At 43.3% G+C, this 16,124-nt stretch overlaps 2 protein-coding genes and 1 pseudogene across 3 annotated transcripts; 1 reads left to right on the top strand and 2 right to left on the bottom strand.

The window, feature by feature from the left end:
* On the bottom strand, window positions 1-7,858 carry LOC110528524 (Ig mu chain C region). Its single transcript, XM_021610637.2, has 7 exons — window positions 7,155-7,858; window positions 6,034-6,375; window positions 5,251-5,595; window positions 4,831-4,941; window positions 2,739-3,080; window positions 2,171-2,488; window positions 1-1,659 (listed from the first exon to the last, which is right to left on the bottom strand). The coding sequence occupies exons 1-7, from the start codon at window positions 7,216-7,218 to the stop codon at window positions 1,340-1,342; spliced, it is 1,842 nt and encodes a 613-aa protein (XP_021466312.2). The 5' UTR covers window positions 7,219-7,858; the 3' UTR covers window positions 1-1,339.
* A 38-nt stretch (window positions 7,859-7,896) lies between these two features.
* On the bottom strand, window positions 7,897-12,694 carry LOC110528525 (EKC/KEOPS complex subunit TP53RK). Of its 2 annotated transcripts, none has more exons than XM_036984105.1 (2): window positions 12,488-12,694; window positions 7,897-8,710 (listed from the first exon to the last, which is right to left on the bottom strand). In XM_036984105.1, exons 1-2 carry the CDS (start codon window positions 12,504-12,506, stop codon window positions 8,217-8,219), a joined length of 513 nt encoding a protein of 170 aa, XP_036840000.1. In that variant the 5' UTR covers window positions 12,507-12,694; the 3' UTR covers window positions 7,897-8,216. The 2 variants fall into 2 exon arrangements, with proteins under 2 accessions (XP_036840000.1, XP_021466313.2); XM_021610638.2 differs by lacking the exon at window positions 12,488-12,694 and adding an exon at window positions 11,695-11,971 and having other exon boundaries at window positions 7,903-8,710.
* A 1,665-nt stretch (window positions 12,695-14,359) lies between these two features.
* LOC118965366 lies at window positions 14,360-15,925 on the top strand (annotated as a pseudogene).
* The last annotated feature ends 199 nt before the right edge of the window (window positions 15,926-16,124 follow it).

Raw genomic sequence — 16,124 nt, 5'->3', positions numbered from 1 at the left:
CTTGAGCAGTCATGTCTGTGGGTATTAATGTTACACACAGAAAGTGAAAAAACTGTTTAAGTAAATTAAGGAAATAACCACTTCACTGAGCTGTCTGTCTAAACTACTGGCACACATCTCGGACACCCATGCATACCCCACAAGACATGCCACGAGGTCTCTTCACAGTCCAAGTCCAGGACAGACTTTTAGAGCCATGACTACATGGAACTCTATTCCACATCAATAGATGTAAAGCAGTAAAATTAGATTTTAAAAACAGATTAAAAAACACCTTATGGAACAGCTGGGTCTGTGAAGCAACACAAACATTGGCACAAACACATACGATAACATACGCACTATACATGCACATGGATTTAGTGGTGGAAATATGTGGTGAAGGGGCCTGAGAGCACACAGTGTGTTGTGAAAATTATGACTGTATTGTAAAGGTTTTAAAATGGTATAAACTGCATTCATTTTGCTGGACCCCAGGAAGAGTAGCTGCTGCTTTGGCAGTTGGTTTTGATTAGTTCTTGTCTTTTTTTAAACCATTTTAAAACCCATCTAGGTACTGATTGATGGTTTAATTTGTCTGTCCCTAATACATAAACTGAAGATGCAGAGCTCTGACTTAATGTATGTTACTATTAAAAAATGTATTATTATTAAAATAATAATAATCATATTTAACCTTTATTTAACTAGGCAAGTCAGTTAAGAACAAATTCTTATTTACAATGACGGCCTAGGAACAGTGGGTTTAACTGCCTTGTTCAGGGGCAGAAAGACAGATTTTTTTTTACCTTGTCAGCTCAGTGATTCGATTAACACCCTTTTGGTTACTGACCCAATGCTCTAACCACTAAGCTACCTGCCGCCCCAATTGAAGTGTTTATAGTGATCAATCTGCCATTTTCATACCGTATGCAGGATGTAAGTATATAGGGTTACGAACCTGTGTTTGTTAGATTAATTTACCTCAATATAAAAGGTGTAGTACTGACACTTTTCCTAGTTTAGGCCCCACATTTCATGAGCATATCTAGTATGCTACGACAGTTCAGGGCAAGCACCTTTTTCAGTTCAATATTTACATTCTATCAGAAGATAAAGTGAACAGAATTAACAAAACAAGTATAAATGCATCAAATTAATTTACAAAAATAACCTTAGGTATACTGGCGGTAATATCCTTATATACATCCCAGACCTGGGTTCAAATACTACTTGAAATCATTTCAAATACTTGAGCCGTCCTTTATTGAGCTTTCCTGTTGTAATGGAACCAATAGAAAAGTCCCAAAAGTGCAAACACAGTATTTGATCAAAGGTCTGACTTCCCTTGACTAGGTGACTATGAGATCTGATGTGTGAACACCCTCTCCTCCGGTTCCTTCTGGGCACTGTGGACCACCCGGCACCTGAACTCTGAGCCGTAGTCCTCCGAGGTGGGGCTCAGTTTGAGGAAGCTCCACATAGAGTAGAGGCCATTGATGTTGAGGCTGGGTGGGGAGTTGAAGAACTGGCTGTTGGGGACCGTCTGTCCGTCCTTAAACCATGTGACAGACACTTGTTCAGGACAGAAGTCTTTGACACAGAGGTTGAGCGTGCACTCCTCATCCGGCAGAGGGAGTAGTGGCTCACACTTGATGAACATCACACTTGGAGGAGTACCTGGTGAAGAAGACACATGGGTCCTATTCATTACAGTAGGCATCAAATGGAATAAATTGCCTGAAACAGGGAGGGAGTACTTGAACTTGTCTGAAAATAAATGATCATTTTCAGTTGCAAAAATAGTTTTGCTATGATAAGCCCAAATTAACATAACTGCTGACACACATCACGTTTGCGCAAAAAAGTTATCAGAAGACACTATCAACTTATCAGAGGAAGACTATCTTGAATAACAGCTCCATCAGTTATATCTGTTGATGCCTTCTGAGCAAAATTAGGACAACCAACAAATAGGATTCAATTTCCAGGATGTAAACTTGCCCTCTAACTCATATTTCATCTACACATTATGACAATTACCACCATATAGCCTAGCTTTGATTGTCTGAATACATTTGTGAGATAAATGTAGAAACGTAACTAAAATAGAGTTAGAGGCCCCACCCAGTTTGAAAAAAAAGTTTGTGACCCCTGTGCTAAAAAGAACAGCATGTCTTTGATTAGTTACCTTGTGTGTTAATATGATAGAGAACGTCTTTGTATCCTGGCCCGGGGAAACTGGAGTGATACAAGCGGCATGTGTAGACCGCCTTCTCGTCTTCCTGAGCTATTGTCAGTTCGATCTTACTCCACATGCTGTACATCCGCTCGTGGTCAGAGAACGGTCCATAGTTAGTGGCTGTCCTCACCTGCTCCCCGTCATTTCTCGACCACTCGAGATGGAGGTCGTCCGGGTAGAACCTCTCGACCCGACAGCAGAGCACCAGCAACCTCTTCACCTCTGGGATCTGAGGCATGCTGGAGATGTGAAAGAGCGATGGAGTCACTGGGGGAAATGAAAAGGGAACAGTGTGTTAAGTCAAAAGTGGTACATTTCTATATATTGGTACAGATTCAGTTGGATGGACTTTTTTGGTTGTGTTTTATGAATGACAGTGTATATAAAATATTATATATAATGTTAATATGTCCACTTATTTGTATTGCTCTCAAGAACACAGAACAGTTCAGCATGACGTACTGGTTACATTACGTTATTACATTATTATAGTTATTCCATGACATTATTACATTACCTTTTACACTCACAGTGGTCTCTCTGGTGATCCTCCTGCCTCTGTACAGCACAACACACAGGTACTTAGCCTGGTCCTCCCTAACTGACAGACAGACGGACAGGGTGGACACGTGATGCGTGCTCTCAGAGTGGATGTTAGCCTGGTCACTCAGGTCCTTGTGGCTCAACAGTGCCTTTGATTGGCTATTGGAATCTGCGTTACAGTCGCTATTGGCTGTTATCTTGTACCATTTCACTTTGAGCTCTCTCAGTCGTACTCTTTTAATGGTGCATTTTAAGTTGGTCGGCTTCATAGCATAAACGATGGTGGGTTTGATGATGTCAGAGATGCTGGGAGGAACTGAGGAAAAATACACAAATATTATGACAATGATCATGCAACGTCGGTAGTCACCGTGCTACGTCGGTAGTCACCATGCTACATCAGTATTCACCATGCTGTCAGGAGTCACCATGCTACATCAGTATTGACCATGCTACATCAGTATTGACCATGCTGTCAGGAGTCACCATGCTACATCAGTATTCACCATGCTGTCAGGAGTCACCATGCTACGTCAGTATTCACCATGCTGTCAGGAGTCACCATGCTGTCAGGAGTCACCATGCTACGTCAGTATTCACCATGCTGTCAGGAGTCACCATGCTACATCAGTATTCACCATGCTGTCAGGAGTCACCATGCTACGTCAGTATTCACCATGCTGTCAGGAGTCACCATGCTGTCAGGAGTCACCATGCTACATCAGTATTGACCATGCTGTCAGGAGTCACCATAACAGCCATGCTACATCAGTATTCACCATGCTGTCAGGAGTCACCATGCTACATCAGTATTGACCATGCTGTCAGGAGTCACCATGCTACATCAGTATTCACCATCCTACATCAGTAGTCACCATGCTACATCAGTATTCACCATGCTGTCAGGAGTCACCATGCTTTGTCAGTATTCACCATGCTGTCAGGAGTCACCATGCTACGTCAGTATTCACCATGCTGTCAGGAGTCACCATGCTACGTCAGTATTCACCATGCTGTCAGGAGTCACCATGCTACATCAGTATTCACCATGCTGTCAGGAGTCACCATGCTTTGTCAGTATTCACCATGCTGTCAGGAGTCACCATGCTACGTCAGTATTCACCATGCTGTCAGGAGTCACCATGCTGTCAGGAGTCACCATGCTACGTCAGTATTCACCATGCTGTCAGGAGTCACCATGCTGTCAGGAGTCACCATGCTACGTCAGTATTCACCATGCTTTCAGGAGTCACCATGCTACGTCAGTATTCACCATGCTGTCAGGAGTCACCATGCTACATCAGTATTCACCATGCTGTCAGGAGTCACCATGCTACATCAGTATTCACCATGCTGTCAGGAGTCACCATGCTACATCAGTATTCACCATGCTGTCAGGAGTCACCATGCTGTCAGGAGTCACCATGCTACATCAGTATTCACCATGCTGTCAGGAGTCACCATGCTACGTCAGTATTCACCATGCTGTCAGGAGTCACCATGCTACATCAGTATTCACCATGCTGTCAGGAGTCACCATGCTGTCAGGAGTCACCATGCTGTCAGGAGTCACCATGCTACATCAGTATTGACCATGCTGTCAGGAGTCACCATGCTACATCAGTATTGACCATGCTGTCAGGAGTCACCATGCTACATCAGTATTCACCATCCTACATCAGTAGTCACCATGCTACATCAGTAGTCACCATGCTACATCAGTAGAAACCATGCTACATCAGTAGTCACCATGCTACATCAGTAGTCACCATGCTACATCAGTATTCACCATGCTACATCAGTATTCACCATCCTACATCAGTATTCACCATGCTACATCAGTATTCACCATGCTGTCAGTAGTCACCATGCTACACCAGTATTCACCATGCTACATTAGTATTCACCATGCTGTCAGTAGTCACCATGCTACATTAGTATTCACCATGCTGTCAGTAGTCACCATGCGACTTCGGTATTCACCATTCTACAAGGTGTGCAGGCTTTTGTTCCAGCACAACAGAACACACCTGAATCTAATAATCACTTCTTGGATGTAAACGTACCTGTGTAAAAATACCTGTAGAAGACCATTGCACCACCGATGACAGAGAAGACCAGAAGAACACTAACAAGACTAGTAACTACCATCAGCGTTACAGCATTAAACCCTGGATCTGATGAGAGAGGGGTTAGAAGTACATGTTAAAATACACTAGAAATACACTGAAATGGACTTTCAGTCCATTGAAATACACTATGTGTATAGTAGTGTTCAGTTGAATCCTTATTAAAACACCCAATTGCATTTTTTTTAAAATTCTCATTGTATTTATCTGTATTTGTTTTTATGTCTTTTGTATGCTTAATGAAATATTTTCATTTATGCTCAGAGCCGCAAGCTACATTTCCCCATGGGGAAAATCCAGTATAATTTGTTATGAATCCCAATATAAAGCTGATAGAGTGGTGTGTTGGCTTCCCACCTTGCACGGTCAACAAGATGCTTTTGCTGTATTTTCCATCAGGGTAGGACCTATGTTCAATGTGACAGATGTACATGGCTCCTCCGCTCCCTACGGCTGAAGCCTGGACAGTAATGTGACTGCTGACACTGTAGGTGCCGTCTGGATTGGGCACAGCCATTCCTGTGCACACATCACGCGAGATGGCCCCGCGAGCCATGCTCCCACGGGCCACCCGGGAGCCATTTTGGATCAGCCAGGTCACGGCCAGATTCTCTGGGTAGAATCCCGTGATGTCACACATCAATGTCCGTTCCTCCCCCTCCATCACCATGGCGGTCTCTGGGAGGGACACTGAGGGTCTGGCTGTAGGGAAAAGATGGAGTAAAGAGTGTGAATTTATTTCTCTCACTGTGGCCTAGTTCACACACAATTAAATACATTGTACACACAGAGTGTGAAGTTGTGAACTAGGCCTGTGTGTGTAAGGTAAAGCCATGTCATTATGTAAATAATAAGATACATCCATTAGGATCTACTGGAGGCCTATTCTCAACAATTCCACTTACTTTCACAGCAATAACAAATACGATTATAGCATCAGTGGAGGATGGTGTCAGTAAAATTGGAGGACTGGAAATTGTAATGACTGGAACAGTAACAAACACATTCCATTCCACTCATTACTATGAGCCGGTCTCTTGTCAACAGCCTCCACTGCCTATCATTGCTTCATTTTCTGCTGGGCTAAAATGTTCTGGTGATAAAATGTACAAAAGGGGCAAACAGAATGTCAGACAGCACCTGATACTTCCAGCTGTGAGGAAACTTTGTATGTGTTGGGAGTGATGATCACTCTGCAGCGGTAGAGTCCCTCATCAGCCACGGTCATGTTGAACAAACGAAGGGATGCATTGCCCTGAAGCAACCCCGTTTGGTCGACTCGAGACCCTTCACGATGCACCTTGGCACTCTCGTTCTGGAACGTGTACACTAGGTGCTTTATGGTCTCTTTATCCACCATCATCCCCCACTCAACCGTGATTTTCTTCAGCGGTACATGTTCAGGCTTCTTGAAAGAGCAGTTTAAGGTAACATCCGTGCCAGCTAAGATGGCGATCTTCTTTGTAGACTGGGCCTTTGCACCTACAGTCCAAAACACAAACCAGTTTGGGTAATATCTTTTTATGCCAGTCATGAGAGTTTGGGGTTGAGTGCCTTGCTGCAGTATTTGAATATTAAAAATGATCACATGAGACTGCAGCATGTAACTGGCAGGTATTTTATGATATCACCCTGACTCACGAGCGTAGGATACAATATGTTTTTGGTCAATTTTCACAGATATGCTTATATTTTTTTTGCTGTCACCGTACCCAACCGGACACATTGGGAGCAGCGCCCCTGGTAGCACTTAGGGGTAAAGTGCCTTGCTCAAGGGGTAGGTAGTATACAGGGATATAAGAGCCAATAACCAGATCACTCCTTGCAGATTTCCCCACAGGCAGCTTGGGGGTTCGACCACTGCCCCATAATTAAAATTGACATTTTTTATTTTATGTATTTATTTAACTAGGCAAGTCAGTTAAGAACAAATTCTTATTTACTATCCCGGACGACGCTGGGCCAATTGTGCGCCGCCCTATGGGACTCCCAATCATGGCCGGATATGAAACAGCCTGTTACAGTCTGTTACATAAAAAACATGCATAGCAGAAACAGCTACTGTAAGATATCTTCCCATAAATGTAGTAATGCAACGTTAAAGATTAGACGTGAACAAATATTTAAGAACTTGTTTCGTAGCCAAGGCAAATACTATTGCTCTCTACTAGGACTGACTTTGACCTTTGTCCCACTACTCCTAAGAAACCTGTAGTTAGAATACAAAGACAATCAAAACACTGGTCAGTTTTTCCTCTTACCTTTACAATGCAAAATAATGAGCAGAATCGTAGTGACATTTTTAATATCCCAGCTACTATTCATTGGTAATCACTTTGTTTTTTTTACTGTGACAGGTGCATTGAGACTGGAGAGCAATTCTGAAAGTAAACTTTGACACAGATCTCAGTCAAGTGCGTTCCCATGCTCCAATTGAGTCACAGGAAAGCTCATAAGTTACCAAATATGGACTTCGTTACGTAACAGTGGATATTGTGATTGTGGGTGTCAGAAAGGCGCAATAGAAATAGTATTGAGAAATCATTGCCTGCATACTGTGTGGGGCTGACTGAGGAACCACATTCTAGATTCTCAGAATACTAAACTAAACTGAAAGAACACAAACCAATAAAGCGAGCAGTCTTTTATTTCAAAAACAAATATTTCTAGTAACATAAAATTGTGGCACTGACAGTCTCTATGCTTCTATACAAATATCAAATAGAACTTAACAAATCAGTGCCAAACAGGGCATGTCATTATAAATGCATATGCACAGATTATCTCGTAGGTTCCCTTTAACCTACCATCGACCTTTCTATTCTCACCCGACCCACGGCCTCTTTCTCCCTCTCAACCGACCCACGGCCTCTTTCTCCCTCTCAACCGACCCACGGCCTCTTTCTCCCTCTCAACCGACCCACGGCCTCTTTCTCCCTCTCAACCGACCCACGGCCTCTTTCTCCCTCTCAGCCGACCCACGGCCTCTTTCTCCCCCTCAGCCGACCTCTTTCTCCCCCTCAACCGACCTCTTTCTCCCCCTCAACCGACCTCTTTCTCCCCCTCAACCGACCATCGACCTCTTTCTCCCCCTCAACCGACCATCGACCTCTTTCTCCCTCTCAACCTACCATCGACCTTTCTATTCTCACCCGACCCACGGCCTCTTTCTCCCTCTCAGCCGACCTCTTTCTCCCCCTCAACCGACCTCTTTCTCCCCCTCAACCGACCTCTTTCTCCCCCTCAACCGACCTCTTTCTCCCCCTCAACCGACCATCGACCTCTTTCTCCCCCTCAACCGACCATCGACCTCTTTCTCCCTCTCAACCGACCATCGACCTCTTTCGCCCTCTCAACCGAACTTCGTCAAGCTTTTTGATGACAGCGTGGGACTTCTTGGATGAGGCTGCGTAGGCCTTCAGCAGCTTCTCGAACAGAGCCTCAGTGTTGGGGTGGGTGCTGAGGAAAGCTTTCTCCAGCACGTACATATCCACTCCCTTGTCCTCGGGCAGCGCCGATATGTAGCTCAGGCCAAAGTCAATGAGGACCAGCTCCGTCTCTCCGCTCTCAGTGCCCGCCTTCAACAGCATGTTGGAAGTGGTCAAGTCTCCATGGACAACGTCCTCATCGTGCATTTTGGCCAGAATCTGACCCATCTTCTTAGCGAGCTGGTCCAGGCGTTCCTCTGGGATTTTCTGGGCAGAGGAGAGCGGGGTGGAGGCGATGTGGTCTCGTACGGTGATGGAGCCGACGATGTCTTCCAGGAAGATGCAGTGGGAGGTGTAGTCTACAAAGTAGACGACTGGTGCAGATATGCCTGAAGAGAGAGAGAGTGATATATTGGTGGGGATGAGAGAGAAGGGGGGGTATAATTAGACACTAATACAGATCAGGGATATACAGGCTTGTATCTTATCTGATATGTACACTACATGGCCAAAAGTATGTGGACACGTGCTCGACCATCTTCCTAAATCATGGGCATTAATATGGAGTTGGTCCCCCCTTTGTTGCTATAATAGCCTCCACTCTTCTGGGAAGGCTTTCTACTAGATGTTGGAACATTGCTGCGGGCAATTCCATTCAGCCACAAGAGCATTAGTGAGGTCAGGCATTGGTGTTGGGCGATTAGGCCTGGCTCAGAGTCGGTGTTCCAAGTCATCCCAAAGATGTTAAATGGGGTAGAGGTCAGGGCTCTATGCAGGCCAGTCAAGTTCTTCCACACCGAATACCAACAAACCATTTCTGTATGGACCTCGCATTGTGCATAGGGCCATTGTCATGCTAAAACAGGAAAGGGCCTTCCCAAACTGTTGCAAGCACAGAATATTCTAGAATGTCATTGTATGCTGTAGAGTTAAGATTCCCCCTCACTGGAACTTGGGGGCCTAGCTCGACCCATGAAAAACAGCCCCAGACCATTATTCCTTCTCCATCAAACTTTACAGTTGGCAATATGCATTCAAGCAGGTAGCGTTCTCCTGGCATCCACCAAACCCGGATTCGTCCGTCGGACTGTCAGATGGTCAAGCACGATTCACAACTCCAGAGAATGTGTTTCCACTGCTCCAGAGTCAAATGGCGGTGAGCTTTACACCACTCCATCCAACGCTTGGTATTGCACATGGTGATCTTAGGCTTGTGTGTGGCTGTTTGGCCATGGAAACCCATTTCATGAAGCTCCCGATGAACAGTTCTTGCGCTGACCTTTTCAGAGGCAGGTTGGAACTTGGTAGTGAAATCAAATCAAATTTTATTTGTCACATACACATGGTTAGCAGATAATGCGAGTGTAGCGAAATGCTAGTGAGCGTTGGAACAGAAGATGATTTTTACGCTCTACGCGCTTCAGCACTCGGCAGTCCCGTTCTGTGAGCTTGTGTGGCCTACCAGTTCGTGGCTGAGCAGTTGTCGCTCCTAGACGTTTCCACTTCACAATAACAGTAACAGCACTTACAGCACTTACAGTTGATCCGGGCAGCTCAAGCAGGGCAGAAATTTGACGAACTGACTTGTTGGAAAGGTGGCATCCTATGACGGTGCCACGTTGAAAGTCTCTGAGTTCTTCAGTAAGGCCATTCTACTGCCAATGTTTGTCTATAGAGATTGCATGGCGGTGTGCTCAATTTTATAGACTTGTCAGCAACGGGTGTGGCTGAATTAGCCGAATCCACTCATTTAAAAAGGGGTGTCCACATTTTTTGCATATATAGTATATGATCTGCGCTAGAACAGTATAGGCCTAGCAATCATCAACATCCTGTATTGGAAAGATTTGACAGCTGTCCAGTTCTGGACACCTGTGCAGTGAGAAGCAGCTCTGTAACTAACATATATTTCAAGATTAAAAATGATTGCATAGAACCCCTGTAGTCACTCACTCTTGTCCAAAGATTGCTCCCTCTGATTTTCAGTTGAATCATTCATGGCAGTGCGGACTGCATACAACAGTTAATTTGGCCTATGCTGTAGGCCTGTTTTACATTCAGCAATTAGCAAGAGCAAGCCTGCTTCTCTCCCCGAATAAACTATTAGGTCTAGTAGAAAAATAAATGTCCTATAGCTTTTGCTGGGATGTCATGAGGTGAGGAATTGCCTACTGCGGAGAGGCGTGCATAGGCCTATAGACTATTGCGGACGGAAACAGCTGGGAGAGAATAGTGATGTGTAACTGAAGTAAGAAGTTAAGTTAGTTCTTTCATTAGCTAAATATTAGTGCATAGGCTAAATGTTTATCTGTTAAAGTGCCTGAAAATAAAGTTGACAGATTATGAAATGAGTTCCTCCAGGCCACTCTGAGCTCAATTTCAAGTCTCATAACAAAGGGTCTGAATACTTGGTAAATATTTGTAATAAATGTGCAAATATTTATGAAAACATGTTCTCGCTTTGTCATTATGGGGTATTGTGTGTAGATTTGAGGGGGAATTTAAAAAAATATCAATTTTAGAATAAGGCTGTAATGTAACAAAATGTGGAAAAAGGTAAGGTGTCTGAATACTTTCCAAATGCACTGTATAGGCTAAATGTGAAGCATCCACTTGGCATTTCCACTCACTACAAAATAAGGTGATGAGAGAAAGCTTAGTGGCAGGCAGTGGGAGAAGATGGAACGAGATGGATTTTGGAAGACACATTTTCTAAATTATTAAACATTTGATTTCGATACAGTTTTGTTTCCAAAACTACAATCTCCAAGACTTTATTTACCCTTCGCGAAAGTTTTCAAAAAATTACGTTTAGGAGTGCAAGATCGAATTACGTTAATGCACACATGAACTTCAGACATTCCATAACGGAAATATGCAACTGAATGCTAGAATGCGCCAATAGGATCTCACAAACTCGTGCATGGCTCTGCCCAACTCCTTGCTTCTTCTGCCCACTATGATTAATATGCTACCATTTGACACGTCATCCTATCGTCTAGGTCTTTCTTGGGTAAGTTATTTTTTTGAAATCGTTGGCTAAAAGCTAGCAAGGTGGAGTCTGCGTACTTCCGTTTGTACCACAGCAAGGTAAAGCAACGCACGAGTTGAAAATACAGAACGCACTGCAGTACCCCATAACGTAGAGTTGCGGACTGCTCCATTGACAATGAATGATTTCCGACGGAACGCAATACATCTGGTGGACATGAGGCGTTGGTCAAGGCCGCTACGTCTCCAAAAACGTATTTGGTACGTTTTTTAAATAAAAGTATGAATTTCGCGCGACCAGTTATCAATACTCGACTCCGCCTTGATATAAGAGAACTGAGTTGAGCTTTCCTCAGCTACATCTTGGGCTAACGCTACTCACCAGCTTTTCGACAGCGAAGTATTGAGCGCACCTCTTGCACGGTTCTGCGATGTGTGAGTTTTTCATCCAATAACGGGTGTCTATACAATTTCGGAAACCTTTCTTTTACAATGGTTGGCTTGCCCAAAAATGACCCTCGATATACACGAGCTTCTGCACCCTGTTTTATCAGTTCTATTTTCTTAAGAAACTGCGGTAGGGCCACGCTGTTCCCCTCAACAGCCATGTTTACAAATCGCTGTATCTTCCTGCCAGTTGGCACAATTACATATTTAAAACTGCTGCCACCTTCTGTTTCGGCGTAAAACTGACGAGGATCATAATTGATCAAGTTCATGCCATCAGTCGAAATCTGTAAAAAGATTGGAGATAACGCAAGCCAGGTCACATCAAACATGTAATTCACAACTGGAAATGATAGCCCATACTGCCTACTGTGAGGTTAGTTATTAGACTGAACATTTTTATGTCACACAATACGTGTTTTCCCCTACTTCTGTCATTTATATGGGCTTTGCAGCCAATAATTTATTTACATATACTACTGTGAGGGTTTTTTATTTAGCCTGCTTGTTGCTCTCAAGATCCCAAGGCATTAAGAAAGAATTCTTATCCCAAGGGTTCTCAGCTAAGCACTGCATACAGTGGGGTCCATGTGAACTACAATCCTGACGTTTCTAAATGTTAAAACAGATCATCAATAACCATCGCTTGCAATACGGTTTTTGAAACATATGGAACTCATCTTTCATATTAGCAAAAATAGTATTTCAAATAAAAAAGATACACTTACTGTAAAAGGTCAGATCCATACGGCTGTGTGCCTCCAGTCGACGAACTACACTTCCTCCCTAGTTACACTTACTCACAGGTGTTTGAGCACCATAGATAGCTAATTAGCACAGGTGGTTGCTTCCATCTGACTTCTGTAAACAAGCACTGTAACATGGATACATTGCCTTCGGGAAAGTATTCAGACCCCTCAACTTTTTCCACAGTTTGTTACGTTACAGCCTTATTCTAAAATGTACTTATTTAAAAAAATAAAAAAAAAATCCTCAGCAAACTACCCCCTAATGAAAATGCAAAAACAGGTTTTTAGACATTTCTGAAAATGTATTATGAATAAAAATATCAAAGATATCTTATCTTAAAATATATTATTTATGAGACTCAAAATTGAGCTCAGGTGCATCCTGTTTCCATTGATGATCCTTGAGATGTTTCTACAACTTGATTAGAGTCCACCTGTGGTAAATTCAATTGATTGGACATTGTTCGGAAAAGGCACACACCTGTCCATATAAGGTCCCACCGTTGCCAGTACATGTCAGAGCAAAAACCAAGCCATAAGGTCAAAGGAATTGTCTGTAGAGCTCAGAGAAAGGAGCAATCGGGGTAGAAGGGCCTTGGTCAGGGAGGTGACCAAGAACACGATGGGCACTCTGACAGAGCTCTAGAGTTCCTCTGTGTAGATGGGAGAACCTTCCAGAAGGACATCCATCTCTGCTGCACTCCACCAATCAGGCCTTTATGGTAGAGTGGCCAGACAGAAGCCACTCATTAAAAAGGCACATGACAGCCCACTTGGAGTTTGCCAAAAGGCACCGAAAGACTCAGACCATGAGAAACAAGATTATCTTGTCTGATGAAACCAAGATTACATTTTTTGGCCTGAAAACCAAGCGTCACGTCTGGAGGAAACCTGACACCATCCCTACGGTGAAACGTGGTGGCAGCAACATGCTGTGGGGATGTTTTCCAGCGGCAGGGACTGGGAGACTAATCAGGATCAATGGAAAGATGAACGGAGCAAAGTGCAGAGAGAACGAACCTAAGCACACAGCCGAGACAATGCAGGAGTGACTTTGGGACAAGTCTCTGAATGTCCTTGAGTGGCCCAAATACAGGTGTACCAAGCTTGTAGCGTCATACCCAAGAAGACTCGAGGCTATTAATCTGAATACCTATGTAAATGTGATAAATATATATATTTGCAAACATTTCTGAAAAAATATTTTTGCTTTGTCAATATAGGGTATTGTGTGTGGATTGAGGGGGGGGACGACAATTTAATCAAATTTAAAATAAGGCTGTAACGTAACAAAATGTGGAAAAAAATCAAGGGGCCTGAATACTTTCCAAATGCACTGTACATACAAATAAGTTTGCCTAAATAGATGACCACTAACAACTCTAACACAATTTAGAGCTCTGATAGATTGGAGGACATCCTCCGGAAGTTGTCATTATAACTGTGTAAGTCTATGGAAGAAGGTGAGAACAATGAGTCTCCTAGGTTTTGTATTGAAGTCAAAGTACCCAGAGACGGACAGAATTGACATGTGAATATATTTAGTATAGTTTTATCTATAAAGGATCAATTTTTCCCTTTTAATTTTATGAATTTCACTGAGGATGGTCCTCCTTCCTCCTCTGAGGAGCCTCCACTGATGTACAGTAGGCCTAAAATAATATGCAATACTTATTCAATGTTTGTCTGCCATCTGCAGAACTGTAAAAAAGCCTGAATAATCATTAAAGATACCACATAGGGTTTACACATTATCCTGGATTTTTGCCAGATTCATTAGCAATATATTGCATATCAAACATGTATATATGTACATGAAGAATATATATTGTTTATGACCTCTCTCCAAACATGAATGTAGTTTTTAACAGCTAATGTTTTATATGGGACATTGAATATATTTATGATAAACAAATTAGCATATTATTTTAGCTGCTTTACTATATACATTTCCTCCATATAGGCACACATATGAAAATATACACAAATTAGTACATTCTGTTGCACCTTGAAAATGTTACCTTAGGTCAAAACCATGATCAATTGTGTCACATCATCCAAGGATCATTCAAATGTAGACTAAATTAATCCTATGCTCACACAAAGCATGTTAAACTCATATACTCAATGTTTTTCTTCTTCCCAAGGTTAAGTTTAATTGTCATGTGCACAAGTACAGTGAAATGCATTGCTCCAGGCCTAGTTCCAGCTCACCTGTGTCCAGCAGGAGGCGGTGGTCAGTACCCTTCTGATTGGGGCCTTGCAGGCTTCCCTGGTCGGCGGGTGGCTGATTGACCGCTATGGCCGAAGGAATTCCATCATCCTCAGCAACGTCCTTATCCTGGCAGGGAGTCTGGTCCTGGTTAGCACCTCTTACTTAGCGCTGGTGGTGGGAAGAATCACAGTGGGCTTCGCCATATGCATCTCCTCCATGTCCTGCTGTGTCTTTGTGTTGGAGATGGTCACCGACAAGCATATGTTTTTTTTTTGGGACCCAACGAAGTCGGTATCACCGTGGGCATTCTGGGAGCTTATGCCATGAACTATATCCTGTCTGATACCAGACATGGATGGAAATATCTGTTTGGGTCAGCCATCGTGCTGACTTTGGCTCAGTTTGTCTCCATTTGGTTCCTCCCGTCCAATGCTGGAGCACATGCAGAATGCCAAAGGGCAGGCGCTCAAAGCCAAAGAGGCCTTATTCGCTTCATTGAGGATCACGAAGTAGAGAATTCAGCAACCGTTTCCAACAGACTTGATAACGCACGGTACAGCATTGTGCACCTCTTACAACGGCTGGATAACATGAGGATCATGACTATGATAGGGCTGGGCTTGGTCATCTTTCATCAGTTCACCGGTCTGCCCAACGTGCTCTTCTACAGCTCAACCGTCTTTCATTCAGTGGGCTTTGAGAGTAATGCCTCAGCAGTGCTGGCATCCGTGGGCATGGAGGTAGTCAAAGTGATCGCCACCTTGGTCTCCATGGTGTTTGCCAATAGGGTTGGCAGGAGGCCTCTCTGCTCATCGGTGGATGTACAGTAATGTCTGTGTGTTTGATCACCATAGGACTTCTGAGCAGGCGTTTGGTGGTCAACACCAAGACACCCTGTAGTGCTGGGGATAATGTTTTCACAGATGAAAATGCTAATAAAGCACAAACGTTTTTAAAAGGTATACAGCCATCCTACTAACTTTCAAATCTGCATGAAAAATAATTAGCGTTTTCTATTTAATCCAAGAGACATCGTACACAGGGGTCAGGAAGCTGAAGCTCCTGAGCAGATGGGGTTTAAATACTCATTCTTGGCAATCTCAGTTAATCAGTCATTCAATGTTGTTAAACTTGCACATTCACTAGAATTCTAAACAGGGCACATTCTGCACTACATTATAAAACTCTGAAATTGTCGTTATCTACACTGAACAAAAATATAAGCGCAACATGTAAAGTGTTGGTCCCATGTTTCATGAGCAAATTTGTTTACATCCATGTTAGTGAGCATTTCTCCTTTGCCAATATAATCCATCCACCTGACAGGTGTGGCATATCAAGAGGCTAATAAACAGCATGATCAATACACAATACACCTTGTGCTGGGGACAATAAAAAGCC

Source organism: Oncorhynchus mykiss, chromosome 7 (genome assembly GCF_013265735.2).
Source record: "Oncorhynchus mykiss isolate Arlee chromosome 7, USDA_OmykA_1.1, whole genome shotgun sequence".
NCBI classification, from domain to species: Eukaryota; Metazoa; Chordata; class Actinopteri; order Salmoniformes; family Salmonidae; genus Oncorhynchus; species Oncorhynchus mykiss.
Note: the sequence above shows the minus strand (reverse complement) of the source record. Positions and strands in the feature narration are given on the sequence as shown.